The following is a 27,162-nucleotide window of genomic DNA, read 5'->3' as shown; positions in this document are numbered from 1 at the left end:
AGAGACTCTTTACCAACTAAGGAAAACAGGCTCAAGCTCCCAAAGTGCTCCTGTTTGGCAGCCAGTCCTGCCTTTCCAGAGGTCTGACACGGATGTGGTGCTGCACTGTGTTGTCTCTCTCAAGACAGGAGTCGCAGTCCTGGTTCCTCTGTTCACAATCAGATCCAACTCAATGCCAGAGATTAACTCCTGAATTATCTTTTACTCCTGCTTGGAAGGTTGCTCTCTGTCTCCTTCCAGTTCTGACATTTAGAAGGATGACCTACAGAAGCAGTTGGGAGGAAACAGGAATAAATTAGGCAATAAACAACTTCCAAGGACTGAATTGCAGTTGTACAAGATTGAGGAGTCTTTCTCACACATACTTCAATATTGATATATTTTGTCACTTTTAACAGGGTGTCATCAGCCTCAAGCTCAATCTCTGATCACCTAGAGATACCCATAATTTGGGATACTGCTGGTCTCTAGCCTCTGAGTCCAGCCTCCCAAACACCAAACATCACCAGGAAGTCACGGGTATTATGAGCAAAGAAATTACACATAAGATTCTCAAAAATGTGCAGTGCTTCAAACACTGCCACTGCCAGGAGTGAGAGACTGACATGAAATGATATATTCAGTAACAACAAGTGGCTGTAGAAAAATTGAGTAGGAAACAGAAGATAAAGAAGCTCGCATACTAAGCAGAGACAATTATAAGCAGAGTAAAATACATAACAATATCGTTTAGAGAAAGAAAACACAACATAGATAAAGTGGTGACAACAATGAATGTATAAAAATGTAAGAAAATTAAGGCTGAAGCAAAATACTGAAAAGCTCGCAGGTGAAACATCAATGCCTGATGCGGGAAGGAGGAGTGGGGAAAAAAGATAAGGGAAGCAAAGATCTTTTCCAGAGCAAACACGAAAAATGAATGGTACAACAGAAAAAGCAAAAAGAGGAGGAAAGTAATCAATAGACTTGTTTATTTGAATGTTTGGGGTGTATACACATATATTTTCTTTAAACATAATAAGATTAATAAGGGACAGATGAGACATCACTTTAGAATTTCCCTTTATTGATAATGTAAGGCACATTTACAGCATGACTGACTTTGATATATGGTTTTCCTCATAATATTTATCTATCTACGTTCATTTATCACTAAGTTCATTTTTCTTAACGCTAGAAATTAGAAGAGAAACGGAGACGGTGGGGTGCCAGCACCTCAGTTATATCTGGTACCAGAATTCAAGGCTGTATTTCACACAGACCATTCGTACCCTACCCTGTACAATTACCCCGGGGAAGTTGGGCAAAGGAAAGCAAACAGAACGGAACGGCTGCCGAAGCCTTTTGTGCAAGAGCTGCCGCAGCGCTGATAAGGAGGTGATTAAATGGAGCCGCGGCTGGGGTTCCCCGCGGCCGGACTCGCTGCTTCCCACACGGAGCCGCTGCCCCGACAGCTGCCCGGGCTCCGGCCACAGCCGCGTTCCCCCGGGGACACAGGAAGAGCTGATGAGCCCAGAGAGACTTCACCTCAGAATTCAAGTCCCCCTGCACCCATCGGCAACTTCTTGTGCCTTCCTGAGGAAACCTCACGGTTAGCTAAGGTTAAAGCTACGGCATAGCAGCAGGACCTCGTGGCCGACCCAGTATAACCACTTCCACCACAAAAACGATACCGATTTATACCTGAGCTTCTATTTTGGCAAATTTAGCCTTTGAGCTCTGCGGACAGCGGAGCGGCCCCTCAGGCAGGAGGAGCATTAGCCAGCTGTGCGGCCGCGGGGGCAGCGGGAGGTGGCACGGAGAGCCCGGGGGTTCGCGCGGAGCCGGGGCAGCCCGGGAACTCGGGGCAACCCAGGGACTCGGTGCGGCTCGGGGCAGCCCGGTGACTCGGAGCAGCCCCGGGGCCCGGCCGGAGCGCGGCCGGCGGGGTGCGAGGGCGGGGTGCGGCGAGCGGCCCCTCAGGCCGGCGGGGGCCCCCCCGTCCCCATCATGCCCCGCGCCGGAGCGCGAGCGGCGCTTTCCCGCGAATTCAGTTCAAAGGCGGGGGGTGGGGGGGGGCGCGCGCCGAGCGCGCGGACCAACCAAACGCTTCCAGAACCATCCTCGCGTCACGCGGGGGCGGGGCCGGAGCCGGCCAATGGGGCGGCGCGGCGCCATCCCCGCAGCCAATGGGCGCGCGCGGGGGGCGGGCGCGCGGCGGCGGTCGGGCTCGGCGGCCGCGGCGCCGAAGGGAGCGGGGCGGAGGAGACTTGGCGGAGTTGGAGCGCGGCGCGTCCCCCCCCCGCCTCACGCACCCGCCCCGGCCGGCCCTGCCCGCCCCGCTCGGTCTCCGTCCCGCCGGGGCCCGCCCGGGGCCGCTCCTATGGCTCCTCAGAAGCACGGTGGAGGAGCGGGGCCCAGCTCGGGCTCCGCTGGCGGCGCCGCCGGAGGAGGAGGCGGCGGAGGAGGAGGCGGCGGGTTCGGGGGCTCCGCCGCGGCGGCGGCTCCCGGTGGCAAATCCGGCGGTGCCGCGGGCGGCGGCGGCGGCGGCGGAGGCAGCGGGTACTCGGGCGGCTCCTCGGCCTCCTCGGCAGCGGCGGCGGCGGCAGCGGCGCTACCCCCCGTGAAGAAGCCGAAGATGGAGCAGATCCAGGCCGACCACGACCTCTTTCTTCAGGCCTTTGAGAGTGAGCACCGGGTCGCCGGAGGAAGTGGGGGCCGAGCCGGCGGGACCGGCCCGAGCCGCCGCGGAAAGGGCGGGAGGAGGAGGGGAGGGCTGTGGGGAGCAGGGGCTTCCGGGGGTAAACACGGCCGGGGGATGGAGGGAGGGAGCGGGCCGGGGAGGCGGGGGCCGGCGGGTCCCGGGCGGAAGCGCGGGGAGCGGGGCCGGTGTGCGGGAGGGCGGCGAGAGGCGCCTGAGGCCCTCGGGGCGGAGGGCGAGGGTGTGTGTGCTGTGTGTGCCCGCGCCCAGCCATCAACTTGGTTCTCAGTCCCACTTCCCATCACGCTTTCGGGGCGGCTGGCTCCCTTCCCTCCTCCCGCAGCCCCTGGAGGCTCTGGGCAGTGAGAGGCGAGGGAGCCCTTTCCTCTTTGGCCTCTGCCGTTCGAGCCCCTTTCAGGGCCAGGACGCAATTAAGAGTTCACTGTACTTGGTTTTTCTTTGTTTGGCAATAATTTTCACTTAGTCGAGGTTTTGTATTGGAAATCGACCTTTGCGACCCTGGCATCTCCCCTATGGCAGTTCCACATAGGAGGAGAATCTTCCTGAATTCACTAGAAAGTTGTTTGTTGAAATCTGGTTTAAATGCACTGTGGACCAGTAAACTTAAGTTGCACTGAAAGATTTCTGTGCAGCTGCCAGGATTTGAAGGGACTTTTTAATGCCCTACTTGAAGACATGATCCTGTTTGCGGATTGGTGCTGTCAGTGGTCACACTTACTGTAGACGGTGACAGTGTTGGAGTTTTTGGTGTAGTCTGGAATAAAGCATGGCCGTTTGAGTCTCAGTCTTCTTAACAACACTCTGTATTCAGTAAATACTGTGCTGCAAATGGGTCAAGTCACAGACTTGAGTTTTAAGAGCTTTTTCTCAGTGGCTGAGGTGGAAAAAATTCTTCTGCTCCTGGCTCAGTGTGTCAGACAAGGGAAGCACAGAGCTGAGCAGGTGGGGATCAGGAGGAAGCTACACTGTAGATATACATACATACATGCTATGTTAACCCTGTAGTGCAAATATCATGGGAAAACTGCAGTAAGTAAATACTGGATCAAAAAAATCCTGACACGTGTAGTACTGAATTGCATTCTTCCTGAGTGTTTTTGTCCCTTTTCAAGGTCATATGCTAGGAAAAGATAAAAGATTTATTTTAAGCTTTTGCTGAGTAACACAGACTTGTAAGACATATGTCTCTCTGCAGGTTGAAGAGTGTGCTTCAGAATTTTTCCACTTGGGAAAACTAATGTTGAAGCAGCAATGCATTGCCTTTAAATTACATCCTTGTGAATGTTAACTTGATGTTTTCATACATTAAGAAATTATAATTATGTCATGGGGTTTTTGAGACTGAAAAACATAGGATGTCTTTTTCAAAGTTGCAACTACTCTGTATTTTCACTTCGTGGCAAAATGTACATATCTTCATTTATTTCTTTTATCTTGATTTGAAAAATACAGATTTTATTGTGATAATTTGCATTAAGCGGATTTTCACTGGCTTTCTTCAGGCTTCTAAAAGGAATTACTGTGATAATTTTAAGATTTGCTTCTCTAACAGTAATGCATATCTTTACTTAATGTATTCTATGGGGTCTTGCATTCATAAGTGTAGAAATAAGGCTGAATTACAGCTTTAAAAAGGGGTAAAGGATATAAAAAGCTGTCCTTTTCTACTTCTAATTTCAGAATTCCACACAATGAGGTTTCCAGCTATTTGAAATAAATGTTTTGTAGTCATATGAAAAGAGAATTTTATATTTCTTTAAAAATAAATTTTGTTTTCTTTATGTGGGAGATGGAGGCAGTGTTACCAGCCTTAGCATGGTCATCAATACATTGTCTATTCTCTTTTTTCTCTCCACTTGATGTATATTAAGTAATTTATAAGTTTTTTCCTGATGTTACTTAGGGGAGTTGGCTTTTATTTCAGTTTAAGTAGGGAGTATTTGAGTTTAGTTTGGAATTCTTGTTAGAAATAACCTGATCCAGACAAAACCCTTCTTGTCCTGATTTATTCGGTTAAAACTAAACTGAAGGTCCTTCTCTTGTTTGTAGGCTAGTCTTGATCATTTGAACATTGGTTCTCAGACCTGTTTGAGATGATGCTGTGCTTTAGTGTCCATTTTGTGAACAGCTGAATTATCTTTTCTCCTTTTGCACTTGAAAACAGTAGCTGCTGTACTAAAAACAACATTAATTTCCCACCTTAGAATGATCCATAATGGATCATAGTCAGCTGACAGTCCCTGTTCTTGTTTCAGTACCTGCTGCAAGTGACCTTGGTACTTGCCAGAAGTGTAAAGCAATCAGAATCCAAATTGTCTGACTGTGTAAATTTATTGTGCTCTTTTGGTATCCTAGCAGATGTGTTCATTAACTTCATGAAGAAAACTTACCTCTATGACTATAGGTTGTGATATGTTGAGGTATTTTTTCTGCCCTTTAATGATACAAAGTCTGTAAGAACCACATTTTGTGGAAAGCAGAGCAGTCAGAGTTGAGTTGTGACTCCTGATTTGTGGCACCTTAAGCAAGAAGTTGCTTTGTGTGGTAACCTTGAATGTGATAATTTGGAGTTATTTGGACATTGTGATGCTTCACTTAATGCCTTTTGTGGTAATTGTTTCAAAGTAATTGCCAAACTAAGATACTTTTTATCATTATAAGACTGTCTTTCTGGAGGTATAAGTTGCATTGGGTAACATGTGTTCCTTTTTCTTAGAACCAACACAGATATACAGATTTCTACGTACCCGGAATCTAATAGCAGTGAGTAATTGGTTTTATCACTCCTTTACTTTGCACTTGTAGAAAATTTTAATTCAATCATAACCATTTTCTATTTTTTCCCCCCTGCAGCCAATATTTTTGCACAGAACTCTCACTTACATGTCCCACAGAAACTCCCGAACAAATATCAAAAGGTAAAATTGTTTTTGTAAAGTAATCCTAAAATGTTCACCACGTAGCAGAAGTCCAAAAAGCAGTGGAGGGTAACCTCCTGTTTTCTTTTTGAAGAACTTTAAAATGCATACTTCAGTGTACAGTTGATTTCTGAGACATAAGAGGTTTTTTGCAATGTTAAGTGTATGTGTAGCTTCATCTATGTGACTCCTGTCGATACTGGGAGTATTCAAATGTGGAGAACTATCTGCAGAATCCTAATTCTCCCGTGTTTGTTTTGTATTTTGGAGGAGAACTTATTAAAAAAAAAAAATGTATTTCATCCCAGCTCATGTAATCAATGGTGCTTAATCATAATCATATGAAACGCTATTTTAAACTGTAACCTACCCAGATGTTTTTGAAAAAACCAAAACCCGAATACAGAACTACTGGCTTTGTTAACTAGTCTTGAAAGAATCCAGTCATTATTTTTGTAGTTATTTTAAAAGCTAGAAAATAAAGTAGATCTGTTTATAGTATTTTAGAAAAACTCCAGCAAATTCTTTGAACTGGATACACCTGAGAGATGGACTTCAGTTTTGATACTGCAAAATAGTAATTCCTGTCATGTGAGGTGCTTCAGCTGCCTGTCAGTGGACCTGAAAACACAGAAACACTGCAGAGGGACAAGTGCAGTGTACATTATTTATTAGCAGAATTACAAGGCCCTTCCAGTTACTTCTCCATCATTGAAAATCCTTTGTTAGATTTTAGCCTTCTTTTGTAACCTGAACATTTAGTTTAAAATATTTTAGCACCAAAGTTCTTATCGCTTAGAAACAGTCACCGTGGGATTTAAGTACAGCAAACATGCAACAAGATGTGATTATACAGACAATTCTAATTTAAACTTCATATTTATATCTAAGGGACATAATATTTGGGTGATCTATTGATCAGTAGAATTTGCATATTTTTAATTAAAGGAGCTGTTTATGGCATTATTTGATCTCTTGGATATTGTTTAATGTTCCTCCTATGAGTTTTAATGCTACAATATAACTTTTTCTTAAAACTGAATCCATAACATACTACTTCAGGTACTTAGGACAGACAAGATTTATTTATTTTTTTAAACTTGAAGTTGCAGCTTACTTTTTCTTGAGAAAGTTATCAAAACAAAATTTTTTGCTTATTTTAAAGTGAGTCAGAACAAAACGCTAAGAAATTATTTTCAGGCTGTTTTGTTTTTTGTGGTTCAGTTTTGTTTGGTTTTTCCAACTAGAATTGTACTAGACCAAGGAAGGTCTTGCTTATAACTTTGATTGATTCATTCTTGATTGAAATGTGTATGTTACCTGAAAATGTTCTGTTGGATATCTGCTGTACTTGCTGGGAAGTTAGAGACAATTCTTTGCCTGTGCACTGTTATCCACTGTTCCAAATTCCAGTTGATTCAGCTGCACAGGTAAGGCTTGATTTCTGTTTGAAACATACTGATTTTTATCAGTTCCCTTAACACTTAGTTTTAGAACTGTGAGTTTAACTGGGAGGTGTTCTAGTAGCAGACAGATTACAGCTGTTTCTTTCAATAGTTCTGTCGATGCTGACTAATTGAAATCATGCTTGTAATTAGGTTTAGGAAGATTAAATAAAACGTATCAGTATGTTTTCTTTATAAAAACACAATAATGAGACAGAAGTGAATGAGCAGAGTTGAAAGTGAAAAAGACAAAGTAATTGTGAAGTGTGTTCCCCCAGGTTCCCTCTGCCCTTTCCATGCTCACTTAGTACTGTGGCCCTTCTCTTTCAGCCTACTTAAAACCACAGAAACTGCAATTTAAATGTAGTTTGGACTTAGAGATTGGCAAAAGAGTCTTAACTGCACTTCTTGAGGGAATTAGCAGGATCCTTGTTTGCTGATCGCTGCTGGTAAATACTTGCAGATATGCACAAGACCTGAATCACTATTCTTCATTCAACACAAATAGTTAAGGTCTATGATCTTGTTGTTTTAGTGAAAAAGGGACTTTAAAGAGAAAAAATATCTGAAGTAGAGAAGATCATCTTGAAGTTTATGTTAAGAATAATACATATTCTGGTTTCAGTACAGTGAAAGTGTTAGTAAGGTTCTCTTTGCAAAGAAGTCTTTTCTGGAACTGCATCACTGTTAGCCTGCTTATGTGAACTATACATGTACATTAATTTATTCCCCTAGAACTCCTAAATGTTGCCGTTGTTAAATTGCTGATATTTTTGATTGCCATTTCAGTAAACAGTATCATAAGTAAAATATAAGGAACTAATCTCTGAATTTAATAGACCTTACTTAAAGAATAGTTAATATGACTCCACATCTTTTATCTCCAGCTCTTTGATAGTCTGAGAAAAATGCCAGACAAATTTATCACTCGGAGGTAGGGAACTATAACTGCATTTTTACCAGGAAATTATCTATTGACATTGCTCTGCATGTGTAATACTGAGAAAGTGTTTAGAAAACCTAGAATGCATAGAACATCTGAAAATGGTTATAGGGAATAGTTAATGGGCATATGTCAACCTGGGCTAAACAGGTATTGAAGTTGCTGCTTATTGGAGAAGTGATGAGCTTTGGTCAGCTAATACTTAATGGAGACCTGAACTGGACTTTGTGTCTCTGGGTCTGTCTTCAGTTGCTAGTATATTAGACTAAATGATGGTATTGGAAAGAAGTTACTAACTTAATTAAATTGCTTCACATACAGTACTTGGATAAAGGAATAATTATATTATTTATTGGCAAAATAATAGCATGCTATGATGTGACTTCTAATACTTTGCTAATTATCACTTTTCTTGTCTGGAATAATAGTGGGTGGAGAAAGGAATGCACAAGATGCACATAATTGTTACACAAGTAAATGCTGTCTTGAAAATCCTGAGTGTGAGGGATGGTTATTATAAAAACTTGATTTTGTCTGTTTTGTGTGGGAACATCGTAACATAAATAGTAATTAATTTTAAAGGAATTTCTGCTCTTACAAGTTAACTTCAAAGGCAAAAAATTTTTATTAGTTGCTATTTTTAGTTGGAAAGATTTCCCTTTTTTTAAGAGGGCTCTCTTGTTTTGACTAACCTGAGTCTGGATTTAATAAATGCTGTACCACTGCTCTTTTTGGATCAATAATGGTCACATACTAAAATATGTTGGGTCAGATGTTAGTGTATTTTATGAAAGGTTGTTACCTTTCCCCCATTCCGGGATCATGTTTGTCTCTTAGCTGTTTTTTGGCTCGTATTCTGCTCATGACATAACTTTGGTCTAAATCTGTTTTAAGCAATTCCTCAGTCTGGAGAAAGCCCTCTAGACTTGCTGTTCTGCAGAACAGTGGCTGATGTTGATGAGTGGAGCAAAGTGCACCCAGAGACATTTTTACCTTAGGATCTGAAACTTCTAATAAATTACTCTGTTCTTAACTTCTCCTGTTTTAAATTTGAGCACTGCAATGTTCATTTTAATAATCCCACGTTTTCGTGTAGGTGAGTCAGTTCTTCAGTCTCATATGTGTGACTCTTGGGCTGAGTAAAGCTTTGACTCAGTGATTGTTTACTACACAAATTATAATTGTTTTTCTCCTTGTTATCTGAGTGCAGCCCAGTAGTTTTTGTTGCCCAGTGTTGCTGTTTAGTCCCCATGTGATGTGTAACTCAATCATTCATGAGCATTATGTGCTGACTGCAGACAGAGTGACATCAGTGTTTCTTCAGTCAGGGTATTTCTGTAGACCAATGCTTCCCACTTCCCCAGAGCATGGTGTTGTTCCCTCTGCAAGAAATCCAGTTTGGCAACCATTTTTGTTCTTCTTACTCCATTTTTCCAAGGTATAAACGTGAAGGAAAGGTACTCTCACACTCTTGCATTGTCACTGCAATCAAGTGCAATTTTGTGGGCATCTCGATCCAAATGTTAACTTGCCTTTAATGAAAAATGGAATGACTGTTCTGTAACATGTTGAATAACTTCTGCTTGTGAGTGAGCTTTACTTAGCAGTGAACATGAAATTGTATGTATGGTAGAGCAGGCTGAACATATGAGCGTGAACAGACTGGTGTCAGAATTAGAGAGAGGAAAGATTTGAAGTGATTATTCTCTATGACATTGTTGTCATTGTCCCCTGTTTCCTGTGAGTGGGCTCCAAAGGTCGCTTCCAATTTCATTGCTCTTTGCATTGTGTCCATTCAATAGAAATGTGTGGAGAAATAAGAGTTTGAGGTTTTAATTAGGTTTTTAACTCTTTTGTCCTGTAAGGTTTTAAGTGAATTTCATTATTATGATCAAGATTAAAATAGTAATGACTGAGGGGCTGACATGTCAATTCCTGGTATGCATAAGTGTCAGTAAAACAGGAAGATTTTCTTTGACAAAACTGTAATGTAGTTAAACATGTTCATTGCAAAGGTTTCAATATGTTGCTGTTAAATGAAACTTCTTATGAGCAGTAGGATTACTGTTGCAAGGTCTGGGTTTAATTCCTTGTATTATTTTTGATACTACTTGAGAAGCAGTTGTGTCCTTTATTACACAGGCATGATACTATGTCTTAAAAAGTATATGTGTGTCTAAAAGGGGTTTTCTGAAGAGAAGGCTAAAATGGTATATATATAGACAGTTTTACATGGAAAATCAAGTGAAAGCTCAGGCTGAATACATTTTCATGCTGTAAGTTGTGGATATAGTGGCTGTGTAAAACTATTCTTTTTCCTTTTTCCTCACAGGAAAACTTTCAAAGTAGATGACATGTTATCAAAAGTGGAGAAAATGAAGGGAGAACAAGAATCTCACAGGTACTGTCTCGCTGTATATTTATGTGTGGGCGTACAAATGTGTACATGCATGAGCTGTGAATCAAAAATCCTTTTGACTGATAAAGTGTAAGTAAGTGATAGAGTCATCACTCGAAGCAAGGTAGTTGCTGTTGGAAATGTTGCTTCCAGAATCTTAAAATGTGTGTATGTATGCTGGTCACTTAACTTGGAGAAAAACAGTATTGGGATAAACTTTCAGTATTTGTTGTGGCATCTCTGAAAATGTGTATAGAATCTCAAACAGGTATTTGGCTTAACTTTAAGTGTCAGTTGTGTCAGTAAGTAATCTGTGTGTGTTGGAATTAAAAGTAAAAAAGAGGTGGATTTGGGAAAGTATGAAATTTTATTACTTGTAGTTTATATTGTTGTATACATGCTATTTTTAACCTGTTTTTTTCCCACAGTGTTTGCAAATCATTAGACTATTTCAGAGGCAGCTGTGATATATACAGTGTAGTCTGAGACAAACTTACAAATTTTGTGTTCTAAGAGGTCTTATGGATTTACTATGTATTATTTTTCTTAATTATAGTTTGCTCCGTATTGTGGTTAGTTGCTTTGTTGAAACCATGTAGAATATTCATTGTGTATGTTGTTTTTTGTGCTTTCAAAACTGTAAGAAATGTGCTTTAGTGTGAAAGAGTAACATGGATTAATGATGCAGGTTGGTGTAGATAAGAGTCCTTTGAATGCTTGAGCTGTTGGGCACTTCTGCTGGTCCTCTCAGAGCTCCTGGGAATGTTTGTGTTTAAAAACAAGTGTGGAGTGTGTCGTTGTATCTGCCTGAGAAGTGAAGGTGCACAAAGTTTTGTCTGGTGGGGTATATTGCGTTCAATGTGTACTTCAAAAATACTGAGTGTTTTTGAGGTCCTTTTAAATCTAGATTTATGAATACCTGTTTTAAACAGAAATATGCCCTGAATTTTACAATTTGAAATAAGATGGGTCTATGGTCAGCAGAATAGTCTAGGCTGTGAAACAGCACAGATGCAATTATTGTTTTGATTGTGTATGTTACAAATTATTTGGACTTGATTAAACTGATATCTCTTTATTTCTAAAGGGGCAGGTTCCCCCTTGTAAACATTCTCATTACCGGATTTAAAATACTTTTTGATTTGGTTTTCTTGTAAGCTACCAAGCCTGTGGTTTAGGGTGGAATTCTAGAAAGTTTCCACCAAAATTCTGTTGCTGATGACTGTCCAACAAATGTGTTTGCCTGCTTGTGAAGGCAAGATCTCCTGTCTTCAGTAAATATTCTTCTACTGCAGTGTTTACATTTTTTTTAATATATCAAGTCATAGAGTACACAGAATAAGTCTGTAAAGAGAAAACCGGTGTTCAGTTCTGCATTACCTGCAACTACTGTATCCAGGCAGTTTCCAAGTTAAAAAGATGGACTGAATCATTAGAGTTCTGTACTTTACATCAGTGAATTGGTTGCTGTGAGAAGAAAACACTTATTTGTTCTAACATTTCCTTTTTTTTTTTTTTTTTTTTTTCCTGTTTAGCTTGTCTGCTCATTTGCAACTTACATTTACTGGGTTCTTCCATAAAAATGGTATGTTTGCCAATTCATTCATTCCCCTGTTAATTTGTATAACACCTTTGAAATTAGTAGAGATCTGTGAGGGGAATATTTGAATGTTTTTACTCTCTGCTGTTTGGATGTGGGTTTTCATTTACTTGTTCAGCCTGTCTCATTAGTTATAATTCAGTAGTGCTTTAGAAATGCTGGAGTTTAATTGTGATGTTAAGAAGATAAGCCTTGGGGTTTTAGTCAAAACATCGATTTTGAGAAATACTTCAAGCCGTCATCCATTCAAACGGAAATAGACCTTGAGGAAAGTGATTCTCTCTCAAAGAAGGTGATTTTTCTGGGAAAGTGTGTGGTGTTTGAAGTAGCTTTAAAAAACCCCACAGCCCTCAAATAGTTGGAAGATTCAGTGGTTTCTACTTTAAAATACAAGTGTAAGAAAAAAAACTGTCAAGCTGAGTCTAGAAATGAAGGAAAGGCTATGTCAACAATTATAAAAGCCATGGAAATCATATTTTAGTGACCTGAAGTCATTCCATGGTGTCTTCCAAGCACATAGGGATTTACCTCTCAATATCAGAATATTGGAATTCCTTGACCAGAATGAAGAGTTCTATTGCTCTGGGAGTAAACAGTGGTTTTCCATTAAAATAGAATGATATTTCTAGTTTTTTGGTTGCCATTGCTGATCACACCACTGGCAGCAGCTGCCTTGAAGATTCCAGGCTCTAGGAAATTTATTGTGCAGTCTCTGAAACAAAGTCTTATTTTCTAAGACTTTTTTTCAAGTTTGTTTGAGAGTCCTTTAGTCCTATTGTGCATTTATTCAGCCTTGCATAATATTTAAGGTAGTGGTAGTGTAATTTTGTTTTGTTTTCCTATCTGATAGCATCTGGATCTTAAGCCCAAATCTTAGGTTTGCAAGCTGTAAAGAAAAAAACTGGGAAAAATAATTCAATTCACCTGCATAAGTGTATTCTAACTGTCCTTAAATCTAACCATAACATTTTTCTCTGTTATAAAAAGGTAACAGGCTTGTTCTTTTAAACTTTAGAGATCAGCTATGCCTTTAAATCAGCTAATACGAAAATGATTAGGATATATTCTCAAGTGGAAATTTGTAGTAAGTTTGGGGAGAGTTGAAACCAAGAATGTGGGCTTTGTACCTGGGATGTGCCTGTGGATAAAAAGTAATTACAGGTAGATTGATATAATTGAATAGATCTTTGCTTTTTCAGAACTTAAAATACTTTTCTGTTTAGATAAGCCATCACAAAACTCAGAGAATGAACAAAATTCTGTAACTCTGGAAGTACTGCTGGTGAAAGTTTGCCACAAGAAACGAAAGGTAAAAATGATGGGACAAATTATTAATACACATTAAAGCAAAATGTTTAGCTGCTTCTAGAATATCTAAGTAACACTGCCATACAGTGATGCTTCTGTTGAAATTAGCCTTTAAATTTAAGAACTAATGTATTTGAGTTATTTTTAATTGGATTTTGCACTGCTTTATGAGAAATGAGTTTAAAAAATGTTCAGCTTTGTTGATGGAATTCAGCTTGTAAATCACATCCACTCATTGTGTATTTCCACCACTTCTGGTTTTACCTCAGTTTTCGTGTGTCACATCATTAAAGTATTAATTCCCTTGTGATGTCCAGAGGCTTAAGGAAACCAGACAATCACAAAATCATAAAGTAGCCTGTGCCTTTCAGAGTTTAGGAGTAAAAAGGAACAAATTGTAATTGTTTTGAATTCCTCAGTCATCAGCCAACTCATCTCTTTCCCTGCTTTTTCTGGTTATTTCAGTTATTGCAGATTTCAGCTACTGTGAATCATAAATAATTTTATATTGATTTTTAAAGCATCTTTGAATTTGCTTGCAGTTTCAGCTGTACTTATTTCACATCAGTTGGCAGATTATTTCCCCAGCTACAAGAATAAGGGATGCTTTGGGTTTTAAGCAGAAGGGGGGAAGCTTTGCAGTCAGAGCTGCGTGTTCTTCCCTAAGGCTAGGCTGATTTGACAGGTTTTTAAGAATTAATACCGTTTCTAGCCAATTTTGTTAATTATTTTAGTATGGATAAAGGTAGTGAGACCAGGAGGTGCTAGTGGTTATTCCAAATGTTTTGCTGCAAGTTTCATATTTAGGCCGTCTTGTCTTGTTTTCCCAATTCTACACAATGTTCAATGATCTCTTTGAGAGGTAACTGAATATAATAAATCGTAGGTAAGTGGTTCTTTATCTCAGAGATAGCACAAAATGCACTTTGAAATATTGCAAGGAGAAGCTAGAAAGCCCTTGAAAAAAAATATATAACCAAAACATTTAATTTCTCCAGGTAAACAGAATTAAATCAGTATTAATGACTGTTCTACAATATTTTTAAGTGCCTCATGTTAGTGTTATTTTCTTCACATAGAGAAAGATGGCTGCTGCCAGAAGGGGTTATAGAATGCCAGTTTTATTTACACTTAAAAATATCTGGGTTTGCATTTAAAATCTGGGATTGTTCCAGATTTTTTTATTTAGATCTGTTAAAAGGCTTATTATAAGGCTTATTTTCAAAAGTTGGCAGAACAAATGCAGTTTAGAAATGGCATCAGTTTAAATACTTAATGTCTTTACTTTGAAGTCTAAAAACCTAAACCTTATCTTTCTTGTTTTGCTGCAGGATGTCAGTTGTCCAATAAGACAGGTTCCTACAGGTAAAAAGCAGGTGCCTTTAAACCCAGACCTCAGCCAAATTAAACCAGGCAACTTCCCGTCACTTGCAGTTTCCAGTAATGAGTTTGAACCAAGCAACAGCCATATGGTGAAGTCTTACTCATTGTTATTCAGAGTCACTCGCCCAGGAAGGAGAGAATTTAATGGACTGATCAATGGGGAAACTAATGAAAACATTGGTAACTTCAACCTTGAAATCTGCCTTTGCAAGGTTTATCTTGTGGGCGCGTGTGGAGTTGTCTGGATGAGCAGCGTGGGTCACACTGTGACAAGGGCCAGTAATAACGGAGTGATTGAGCTTTTATTTGTTTGCAGTCTCTTTTGAAGTGGGGATGAAATTCAGCTGGTAGCTAGAAATTATGCTTCTGGTTTTGTGTAAATGTAACACCATTGTTACTAACGTGACGCTGAAGCTGTGAGACAACACTGCTGGAGGATGAACGGTGCAAGAGAGCCCTGTAGTCACTGAGACTGTCATTGTTCCTCCACCAACACTGGTCACTGCTGACTCATTGTGGGCGCTATCAGTGTTTCTCAGCAAAACTAAGAAACAAGCCAATAGGAAAATACCTCAATAACATATTTTTAAAAGTTATTTTCTTAATCCTGTTGAGAAGTGTTACAACACAAATGTTACAGCCTTGGAGAGTACATGTAGAATGAAAGACTTTTATTTCTCACTATTTTATAGCTACAAGAGGAGGAAGATCAAATCCCAAATTCTTTATGCTGACAGAATAATACAATGAAATTATAAATACACGAGAACACACCTAAAATATGATTACTGTTAAGCTAACTGCTGTTATTGCATTGTCCTTCTCTCTTGCATGGCACATCTGACAAAATCAGTAGCCAGTTATATTTTTGAGTGCATAGAGACTGTTGGATCTTTTGAATCTGTGCTTATGTAGTGATTGAATACCTTATTTCTTATGTGCAGATGTCAATGAGGAGCTTCCAGCTAGAAGAAAAAGAAACTCTTCAAATCGTGAAGATGGGGAAAAGACATTTGTAGCACAAATGACTGTATTTGATAAAAACAGGTAATATTGTAAAAACAAATATAGCTCTATTAATCATTCTATTAATTTTTAATCATCATAGTATTAGAAATTTGATAATTTGGTTGCTTGGTTGGTTGTGCTGCAAAGGATCATAGTACCAACAGCCAAATTACAGTACATGAAAATAAGAGTTCTTTCCATGGCAAATGCTGGTCCTAGGTAGAGGTAGGTATTTACATGATTTCTTTATCAATAAAAATGGAGCTTGAAGAAAAAGATGCTTAAACCAGCTCCAACTAATTTTGACAAAATAGTTATTGATCCAAATAGGGTTTTAGAAGTATATTTTGACAAGAGTTTCGATTTTGAAGAAAAGTTCTTTTCTAATCTGTATCTTCTTAGAAGTCTTAACAGTATTTTGTTCTTTTCTATTACTTAATTCTGCTGGATAACTTCAATATGCTAAACAACATACAAACCATTAAATGGTTTTGTAGTGATGACAAGCAAGGACATTCTCAGGCATGCTGTTGTATAAATGAGACTGATTTGCAGCAGAACCAAATAATGCATAAAAATGTATATATTTTTGATTTAGTCTTCAACATTTTTCTTTGTTATGAGCGATGTTTGCCTAAGATTTAGACCTAGTCAAAGAAATTTGCCTGAAAATATGTCTTTAGGTTCATGGAAATTTAATTACTGTGAAAGAGTGTATTTTAATAGGCAAACAATAAAAGAACTTTGTTTACACATAATATATATTTTGTCTTGACAGACGCTTGCAACTTCTGGATGGGGAATATGAAGTGGCCATGCAGGAAATGGAAGAGTGTCCCATTAGCAAGAAAAGAGCAACATGGGAAACTATTCTGGATGGGAAGGTATGAATTGTTTTAGTGGCCAAGAAACCTGTCTTCACAGGAAATAATTCTTTCTGGGAATGCATGGACATACATTTTATTTTAGCCCTCAGTTTAGAAAGCATTGGTGACACTGGCTCATTAATACAAGCAGATGTCAACTACTGTAAGTATGGCAGTGACTTCTGAATTCCTGACCTAGAAATTGGGCAGTTTAAATGCTTTTCTAACAAGTTGGACATACCAAAAAGGAGCAAGGTGCAGAATATTTACGGGTCAGAAAGAGGAACCCAGAGAGGTGTGATCTTATGTACATAGCTTAAGAGAATGCTGATAAAATGTAGTGATGAAGAGGATCAGTGTAGGAGGAAGGGTTGAGAAGGGAGAAGTTGTTGACTGAGGTGAGTCAACACTCAGTGATGCAGTGATTGTTACGTAGTCATGCTCACATGTCCTGGGAGAGTATGAGTTGTAAGTGATTGGAGAGAAGAACATGAAGATTCCAGATGGTTGCAAAGTATCTGTGTCTCAACATGATTATATAATTATGAAAAAAGTAGAGATTATCCAAATTCTATAGTAAAAGTACAGTTATAAGCTCAACTATCCTGACCAGCCTTTACCTGCATTAAAAGAAATTACATCAGTCTACATTCTGTGAATATTTTCTTATTATTTTTGTGAAGAGACTTATTCTGCTGGTGGGTTTTTTTTTTTATTTCCCCCATTCTCCAGAGGTTGCCTCCATTTGAAACATTTTCTCAGGGACCTACACTTCAGTTTACTCTTCGTTGGACAGGAGACACAAATGATAAGTCTACAGCTCCTATAGCTAAGCCTCTTGCAACACGAAATTCTGAAAGCCTCCCTCAAGAAAACAAGCCCAATTCTGTTAAACCTACTCAGACTATAGGTAAGCAAACTTTAGTGTTGCTGCTGAATAATCATCTGCTAAACCCTTTTGTGCTTAGGGACCACTAGTGCAGCTGCTTCAGGTTATTCTCAGCAGGAAAAAGCAAAACGGCTTTGTTGTATCCCATATTTTGTAATTTTTTTAAGGTTAAAAGGTATACATCAGGACAATATTGAAGTGATTATATACAATGCTCACAAATCCTGCTGTGAAATATATTGGGGAAAATCCATTACTAAGATTTCTGGAATTATCTGGTTTGCCCTACTCAATCCCATTAGTGTTCTGTAAGTTTCTGGATTTATAGGTGCCCTACTTTCAGGTGGAATAGAGTTAATTTTCTTCTCAGTGCTTTAGTGCTGTGTTTTGGGTTTAGGATGAGAGTAATGTTGATAACAGTGATGCTTTAGTTTTTTCTAAGCAGTGTTTAGATTAAGTCAAGGACTTTGCAGCTTCTCACACCACCCCACAAACAAAGAGGCCAGGGGACACAAGGGGCTGGGAGGAGACACAGCTGGGATAGCTGACCCAGACTGGCCAAAGGGATATTCCATGTATGGCTTCATGCTCAGTATAGAAACTAGAAGGAAAATTGGCCCAGATGCCATCTTTACTTTGTCTCACTCCCAATTGTTTGTGACTTTGTATTAGAACCTTGTGTTGGCAAGTAAAGCTCAAGGATATCTGGAAAACTTAAGTTGTACAGAGAACAACAGGCTGCACCTGTTGTTTCAACGCCTGTGAACACACCTAGACTCTGGATTGGCACCCAGTTCACTTCAAAGTAATCAGCATTTCCAAGTTTGTAACTAGACTGGGACACTGAGAGTAAGGAATCTTCTAGGTCCCTATTGTAGAAGTGATTATTTGGAGTGCAGTGGTTCTGTCCCCAGACTTAGTCTCTGGGGTGTGCAGTGAGGCACCACTAGTGAAGAGTTGATAGTGCTTTGGAGAACTTGTCCAAAATGGCATTTCAGTCTGAGTTTGGTGATGTTTTGGAGATAGAGTAGTGACAGCAAGGAAATTACTATTATGAGTAAAGCACTGCTTTTCCAAGCATGGTTTTTATGCAGTAAATGTCAAGAAACGTAATGGTGAGACTTTCTAAGAGTGGTGATTCTTTGTGCTGCTTTTAGAGCTTTAAAGTGATAAAAAAGTGAGAGCAAGAAGAATTTCACCCTACCTGTGCAGAAGCCAATGTCTAGAATAACCCCTAACATCCTCAGCCAACCTTACAGGCATCTTTCTCTATGGAGAGAGTACAAGAATATTTAAATAAGACTAAAACCTGTTCCCTGAATTGAGTATTTTACCTGAGCTAGGGATTGCAGGCACTTGGGTTTCTTCCATTAAGCTGACAGTGCACACAAGCATGAAGTAATTCCAACAGAACGTGGGAGGTCCTTGAACTTTTGCTGTAGAAATTGTTCTGCTTTCTCTTTACTTCCTTGTATTTTAGAGCTTCTTGGAGACCTGTATTGTAATTTGTTAGGCAGGTTTTATGCTCAGACTTGCAAAAGAAATAAGAGTTGAGTTGACTAACTCCAGAAGGTGTGTGGTAGTTTACTGTAACAAGTATAGAGGCAATAGGAATATGGCAAGACTGCATTGCCAGTGTAACCTGGAACCCATTTTTTCTTCCATCAGAAAAGCTAAATTGATAAAGTTACAGCCAGAGCGACCTTCCCAAATAGTACAGCCATCTCTTATACACAAATGTAATGTAGTGTAATGTGCAGCATTGTAGGATATTTTGCTGTGCTGTTTGCAGTATCTGAATACCATGAGAATGCAAAACTACAAAACTTTTATCAGAGATTCGGATAAAGATCCAGTACATCTTTCCCAATGGTGCATAAATTTGGTGTTGTCATTTTACTTTGGCATATTTCCCTAGGCAGACCAGTGGAATAAAGACATCAAAGACTTTCTAAATATGGCAGCTTAAACTTTGCTGTAATTACAAAGTTCGGAAAGTAACTGAGCCATGGAATTGGGATTTCTCTGATGTGGTGCAGGCTAAAGTGTCAGGCTTCCTCTCTTTTTCATACAGACAGAAAATAAAATTTCCTTTCTTCTCCAAAATACTAAATTTAAAATAAGTGCATCTTCTAAAAGTTAGGTCAGTAGAACTGAGCCTTGCTTTCCCATCTTTATCACCATTTAGAAGCGATAAGGTCATTACTTGGTTTCTCTTGAGGGCAGATTTATAAACCTGCTTAGTTATGTGGGGTTTCTTGTTAATTGTATGAAATCAAATACAGTTATAAAGTGTATGGAAGAACTCAGAAGCAACTAAGCAGTTGCTTAGTGCCATTACACATACAAACAATGTTCAAAGGTTAAAGTTGCAGTTAAATATTTTGTGTGTTTACTTACATTTCTACTGCCTGTTAAGAGACTTGTGGAACTTCTGAAGTCGATTTTAAGTGATGTGTTTGAATGCAGCAATCTGAAAGCAGGGATGGCTTTTATTTCCCAGCTTTCAGCTATACACAAAGAATTCACTGCTTAAATGGAGTAAGAAAAATGTTGCTTTTTACCTGACCAGTTTTAAGTTCTCTGAATGATTCTTTAACATTTGAGATAATTTTGTGTTAGAAGTGGGTTTGCCTGTAGGTTTGTGAAGGAAGCTGAGCATCCAGACTTCCTTGTTGCTGGTGGGAGCTACTTATATCAAAGGGCATTGAAGTAGCCTGTTTACTTCAGCAGCAGTGCCCTTCTTAGGACTTCTCAGAACTTCCATAGTTGGGTAAGCAACAATGTTTGTCTGTTCCTGTGCACCAAAAAATGTGTGTCTACATGTGGTTTCTTTTCAGCTGTGAAAGAATCTTTGCCTACAGACCTTCAAACAAGAAAAGAGAGAGATGTTTTAAATGAACCTCGACAGAAGTTGCGAATATTTTACCAGGTATTGAAAATAGTCGTTGAAGGGAAAAACTAGAATCTAAATATTGTGTGGAATTAAAATGTTTGCTTGGGTGCTGGGTGGAAATTTCCATTTGCCCTTTTCGTGAATGCCTTTAAAGATCCTCAGAATCACGGACTGAAAGCTATTCCACAGACTCCTCTTTATGGAAGTATTCCAGAAAACTAATCTTCCTGGGGGCACATCTGACGTTCTGAAAGACAAAGGACATTCCTTGTTAGACTTCTGGAGGGGGACAGGTTGGTCTCCAATGGGGAAAAAAATTCTTGAAATACCAGTGTTTCAGTACTCTGAGCTCATACAGTGTGCCCAAGATGTAACTGTTGCTGTGGAGGTCTCCTGTAATGACATCCATCTTGGTTTTGGGGGTTGGAAGTTTATGAATGAAACTCATTTGGTGCTAATTCTGCTCTGCCTGTTCCTTTGTTTGCATCAGTTCCTTTACAACAATAACACGAGGCAGCAGACCGAGGCCCGCGATGACTTGCACTGCCCCTGGTGCACGCTGAACTGTCGGAAACTCTATAGTTTACTCAAACATCTTAAACTCTGCCACAGCAGATTTATCTTTAATTATGTTGTAAGTAATCATTTTGTAGTTCAGCACTATGAAACTCTGTACAGTCTGTCACAGATACTACACATGCAGGGATTCTGTTTCCAGCTCAGTAAATTGTAGGGCTGTATCTACAGGTTAGAAGCTGCTTTCTGTGAATGTTTGTGTGTTATATGGAGAAGTATTGTCTTTCTTTGTTTAAATACATATATATATATATATATTAAATAATGCTGACTACTGGAGGCTGAATTCTAAATGTAGCTACTGCTTTTGCATCAATGTGTTCTTTGATGTAGAAGGCAATATAATTGTATTTGGTTAGAAGTTTCTTAAAGCTCTAGGAAACTTAGAAATGTTCTTGCTAGCAGTCTTTTGCAGATACTTAGCTTAATTTTATAATTAGTTTTGAGCAGTTTTATACAAAACAGTAAAATAGTACAGAGGAAGGAAGTTTTAGTGTAATTTGCTTCTAGAGGTTAAAAATCATTTGGGTGTTGTGAAAGGAAATTTATAGCCATATCAGGTTATTGAGAGGTGATATTTAAGGTATTCAGAATTTAAAGGTTACTTGTTTAAACCTCTTGATGCTTTGTCATTACTATCTGCTGAGTATTTGCAACTGTGCTCCAGTATCATCCAAAAGGTGCTCGGATAGATGTGTCCATCAATGAGTGCTACGATGGCTCCTACGCAGGGAACCCCCAGGACATCCATCGCCAGCCCGGCTTCGCCTTCAGCCGCAACGGGCCTGTCAAAAGAACGCCAATCACACACATCCTGGTGTGCAGGTGGGGAGCTGGCAAACAAGCTCTGTGTGTGGCTCACAGAATCAGCTAGGCTGGAAAAGGCCTTGGAGATCAAGTGCAGCCTATGAGCTAACACCACCTTATCAACTAACCCATGACACCGAGTGCCACATTCAGTTTTTTAAATACCTCCAGGGCTGGTGACTCCACCACTTTCCTGAACAGCCCATTCCAATGCCCAACCACACTTTCTGTAAAGAATTTTTTGGCCAGTAAACCAGATTTGTGTCAATCTACAGGTGCATATATACAGTGCTATATTTCACTTGTATGACTAAATAAAATGTAACTGAAGGAGGATAACATCACCCATGATTTTTCTGTATCTTTCCAATTGAGATATCTCTTCGTAACTGTGTAGCCCTCTTTAAATAGAACCTTAGAACTTACCCTAGAACTTTTCTTCCCCAAAAGGTGTAGTTGGAGTGTTGGATCAGGAGCTCTTGGGTTTTTAATGGGGATTATTTCATTGCTGGAGATTTCCCCACTCCCAACATTTTTGCAAGCTAGAGCTTTAAATAATTGGTATTAATGAGTGACAGTTCTCAGTATTTGCATCTGTGATGTGCTGGTGACAGCAGTGACTTCTCCTTTGGCAGGCCAAAGCGCACGAAAGCGAGCATGTCGGAGTTCCTGGAGTCGGAGGACGGCGAGGTGGAGCAGCAGCGGACGTACAGCAGCGGCCACAACCGGCTCTACTTCCACAGCGACACCTGCCTGCCCCTCCGCCCCCAGGAGATGGAGGTGGACAGTGAGGATGAGAAGGATCCGGAATGGCTTCGGGAAAAAACCATTACTGTAATTATCCTGTTTGTACAAAGTTACTTTTAAGTGGATTGTGGTTTTTGAAAGATGATCTACAGTTGGTTTTGGGCATATGTTGTGAAAATTCTGCATTTCAGGAGAGGAAATTTTGCTGAACTACTGTTGATGCAAATTTCTGGAATCAAAGCTTGTTTTTTCAAGTGTGCGTTCAGTTTACACAGTTCAGTTCTCTTGTGTTCAAACAAGTTTTCCTTGTTTGTGGCTGCTTTTCTCCTTCAAAGAGGAGATGCTGGAATCACGAGCACACAGTTTGAGCTATACAGAATATATCATCAAAAGACATTTTTCTAACTTTTTTGACTGCAGAGCCTGAATTTTTCTATATATATATTTTTGTGTTTAAGTTGAATTTTGGGTATGTTCTCCCTACTTGGCAGTAGATATACAGTTCTGATGGGTGTGTTTCTTTTCCTATCCTTCCTCCCAATCTCCAGCAAATTGAAGAATTTTCTGATGTTAACGAAGGAGAGAAAGAAGTGATGAAATTATGGAATCTTCATGTTATGAAGCACGGGTACGTTATTGTGCTTAGTTTTGATACAAATAAATTAGATACATTTGTATATATGTATACATTTGGTTGACCATTTTGCATTGCAATTCATTAATACTTAAAATTCATTTAGCTCATTTGTTTAGGAAAGGTCATTAAAGGATAATTTGTAATAAGCTTTTGAGAGTTTAAGCTTTTAAAGAAGTTCTTGTGCATAGTAGCATTTGGGCTTTGAAAAGAAAAAATACTGGACTGTGTAATAACTGCTCTCTGCAGTTACATTGATAAATGAAGTTGTAGAGTATCTTTTTGTTTTTGAAAATATTCTGCTTGCATAGTGATGGCTTTCTTATTTGACAGGTTTATTGCTGACAATCAAATGAATCATGCCTGTATGCTGTTTGTTGAAAATTATGGACAAAAAATCATTAAGAAGAACTTGTGTCGAAACTTTATGCTCCACCTGGTCAGCATGCATGACTTTAACCTCATCAGCATCATGTCCATAGACAAAGCTGTGGCCAGGCTCCGAGAGATGCAGCAGAAGTTGGAGAAAGGAGAATCGGCGTCCCCGACGGACGAGGAATCTTCCGAGGAACAAAGTGGGACAGCAAATGGATACAGTGAAAATACCATGAGAGAGAGGATTTCAGAAATGGAAGGCATCTCAGGAGTCACGAAACAGAGCAAGAAGCAGAAGCTCTGAAGTCAAAAGTCAATTGTCATTCAACGGACAAACATTGAAGTGACATTTTAGGGTGCATGAGCTCTATAAAGAATTACACACAGAAATACAGAGATTCCAAACAGGCACTGCTGGATGGAAATAAATGATTTCAACAAGGATATTGTTTAAACAGGGTTTTTATTCAGTTACTTATGCAAGTACTACATGTATATTGGTTTTGGTGATGTGATGACAATATTCTAAGAGTTTGAGCATGAAGAGCAATATAAAAATCTTTTTGTAATTTTAGTAATTAGTGTCTTGAGGACTTTATGGAATTTACATAATTTAAGTATATGTAAAACCGTTTTTATATTAAGATTTTTGCATCTGTATCTGGCTGTTTTTCCTACCATGAAGTTGTGAAACATTGGGAAAGGGGATTGGGATACAGTTTCTGCTTTTCTTATTTAGAAATTCTCCAGTTAGCTTTTTGTGAAAATAATGTCTGACTATTTACAGTTTAACCTTGATCCTTGTATTTGAAATCATTTATCAATTGATCATAAATTACAAATCAATTTTTTTTTACACTAAAAATTATCAAAGTTGGCAAACTTAGCACTTCCTTTGTCTTGTGCCTGTTTGGAAAGATCTTGGCTTTTCACGTTCCAGACACAGTGAAGTACCACCTTGGCTTTTTGAGGTTTAACCAGCAGTTTGGGTTTCGTGGATAATTCTGATGTATTGATCGCCCAGTGTACCATTTTAAACTTGAACATTTAGCTCCTTTATATTTTTATTACACATTTACACAGCTACAGAGAGGATTTGGGTGCAGCCCCTTGTGCCTGGGGTGGCCCATCCTGGGGTGCCATGCTAAGGCTGGAGCCTCGTGTCCGTCTGCAGGCGCTGCGTCGCCAACTTCCCGCGAAGTTCTCGCCTCAGCACAGACTGCAAGGCCAGGCCGTGGGTTTAGCTTTGGCTTTCGAGATGCCACTCTTGAGGGAAAAATGCACTGTAAAATTGGACCAGAAAATGTGTTGCACTTCTTATGTAAGTATTCTGTGATGTATTGTATTCAATACAGATACTAAGATGCTGACTAAACTATATTTGAGCAGTTTTGCACTGCTGTTAACACATTTTATGCATACGTTTACAGATTTTTTCCAATGGAAAGTGGTTTCACTACTGGTACAGTATCAGCACCGAAGGGTTTTATTCCAGCAAGCACTGTGGTTGAGTGACATCACCTCAATTTTTTATTATCCTTAAAATATTTCATTTTTCATATTCTTTATTTATAAAGGAACAATGCTGCTGTAAATACAGGTATTTTTTGTTTTTTATTTCATTCCATCACCATGAGATGCAGTTCCCTATTTGTTGAAGGGGTATATAAGCTTTCTAATGGTGTCTTCAGAAATTTATAAAATGTAAATACTGATTTTGATGGTCCTTAAGATGTGTTTAACTGTGAGACTATTTAACTAATGGTGTGGATGTGATTTGTCATCCAGTATTAAGTTCTTAGTCACTGATTTTGTGTACAAAATAGGAAAGAGGGAAACTGCAGCTTTTCATTACAAACTCCTTGAATTGCCAGCTCTCGAGTTTTAGCAAACTCTAATTATGCCTCTGGATAGTACATCATGCATTTCTCTCTGGCTTTAATTTGCTAAAGCTGTGCACATATGTAAAAAATAGATTATTTTAGGGGAGACGTAGTTCTAGAATTATTGCTTATGTCATTTCTTAAGCAGTTATGCTCTTAATGCTTAAAAGAAGGCTAGCATTGTTTGCACAAAAAGTTGGTGATCCCCCAAAAATAGTAATGAAATTACTTCTGTTCAGTAAACTTTGTATGTCATGTCAATTTATAATAAAAGCTGAAAAAATCCCCTTGTTTTCTATTTATAAAGATGCCTTTTCTGTTTGTACCTTTGCAGATGCCATGTAAGCTGGTTGAAAAGAATTTGAACGGTACAGTAGATGTAAAAACAAAAGAAAACCCTCCCTCCCCCCCAAAAAAACACCCTGAACCAGTTCAGCTGTTTAAATGAACCATTGTTTTTCATTAAATGTTTTATTTGAAATCAGCTTTTGTACATGAAGTTCAGTAATACAAAATCTGCCATGATGGGTGTCCAGTCCTTCCACGTGCGGACACCTCAGGCAAGCACCTCTATAAACTCTCTTCTGCATGGCTTAAAATTCAGATATGTTCTCCTCTGCCAGCTTGTTACAGTTCTGTTTAAGGCATCTCCATAAATTTCCAGGGTTTTAGCCAGATTATAATAACTTTCATTCTCCTTTCTTGGGTAGGACTTGAATACCTGAGATGAGTTTAAGTTGTGCTTTACTGTGTGCAGAACTGTAATTTACAGAAGTACAAATAAGACATCGCATGTGTTGTCAGTTACAGAACTAAGATTTGTATGGTTTTAACATGCAAGTGGTTAATTTTTCAGAAATTTTACAAAGTATTTGGCTTATATGGAATAAAGTTTAGATAAGTGTCAGTTTAAATCCCGTTTCTCTGGGCCTGCAGAGGATGGATGCTCCAGGTACTGTGGAACAAGTCAGGAATTGGATTGCTTGGCTAGGTAGTGACTGGAATGGCAGACACTGGAAGCCTTTTTCCATGTTAGGATTCGGATCCTGAAATGCAGGTTGTGCCAGCTGGGCTCTGCAAACTGGACCTCAGGCTGCTGTTGGGCATTGTGTTCTTGTCTCTAACATTGTCTGGGTTCTCCTGACCTGGCCTTTCAGTGTGCTCACGGCAGGTTTTAATGATGTTTGGTACTTGGTGATCACAACAGGTTTGTGAACCCCAACCTGGAACCTAATATGATTTGAATATTTAATTCAGTGCATTAAATACTATATTCAAAAGTGGTAAATTAATTGTTAACTGTCAGTGTACATTGCTTGGAGTGTGTCTTGAATGTAACCCTTGAGTTTTGAGGGCTGGGGTAAAGATTCCCTGCCTGGAATGAAGCAGTTGCCCATGATTTGAACTGTTCAGATTATTTATCTAATCACCAAAACTCCTAAACCATTCAATCCCCCAAACCAGAAATCTGGTTTTACCTCTGGGAATACAGGAGGCTTTCTGTGAGGGCAATTTTAACAGTGTTGTTCCAAGTTAAGTATTTCTTAATTCACAGAAGTCTGGTGCCATCATAGGCGAGTGGAGGCATTCCCTGTTACAAATCTGACTGGGGTTTCACATCCAAGAAAACAAAGGCTTTGGAGTAGGTAAGTCTTTCCCTGACTCTGACCTGCAGCTTTTAGGCTGTTCAATTGGAGAGTGAAACTGCAGCTCTGGAGGAGAAACACTTGGCATCTTGTAATGAAGAAAGCTCATGTGAATGGAGTATTTATGAGAGAAAGCTGC

The 27,162-nt window shown here is 39.4% G+C and overlaps 1 protein-coding gene across 1 annotated transcript; it reads left to right on the top strand.

The window, feature by feature from the left end:
- The first annotated feature begins 2,153 nt into the window (after positions 1-2,153).
- On the top strand, positions 2,154-25,683 carry SUZ12 (SUZ12 polycomb repressive complex 2 subunit). Its single transcript, XM_002195006.7, is given in 17 exon segments — positions 2,154-2,343; positions 2,346-2,666; positions 5,418-5,464; positions 5,555-5,619; positions 10,340-10,408; positions 11,941-11,990; positions 13,229-13,314; positions 14,645-14,876; positions 15,641-15,743; positions 16,483-16,588; positions 17,303-17,480; positions 20,300-20,391; positions 20,846-20,989; positions 21,599-21,756; positions 22,374-22,572; positions 23,034-23,113; positions 23,453-25,683. Coding segments are annotated over 17 exon segments (2,451 nt in total). The 5' UTR covers positions 2,154-2,168; the 3' UTR covers positions 23,799-25,683.
- The last annotated feature ends 1,479 nt before the right edge of the window (positions 25,684-27,162 follow it).

This window comes from Taeniopygia guttata, chromosome 18, assembly GCF_048771995.1.
Source record: "Taeniopygia guttata chromosome 18, bTaeGut7.mat, whole genome shotgun sequence".
NCBI lineage: Eukaryota > Metazoa > Chordata > Aves > Passeriformes > Estrildidae > Taeniopygia > Taeniopygia guttata.
This window is presented reverse-complemented; position numbering and strand designations above follow the sequence as displayed.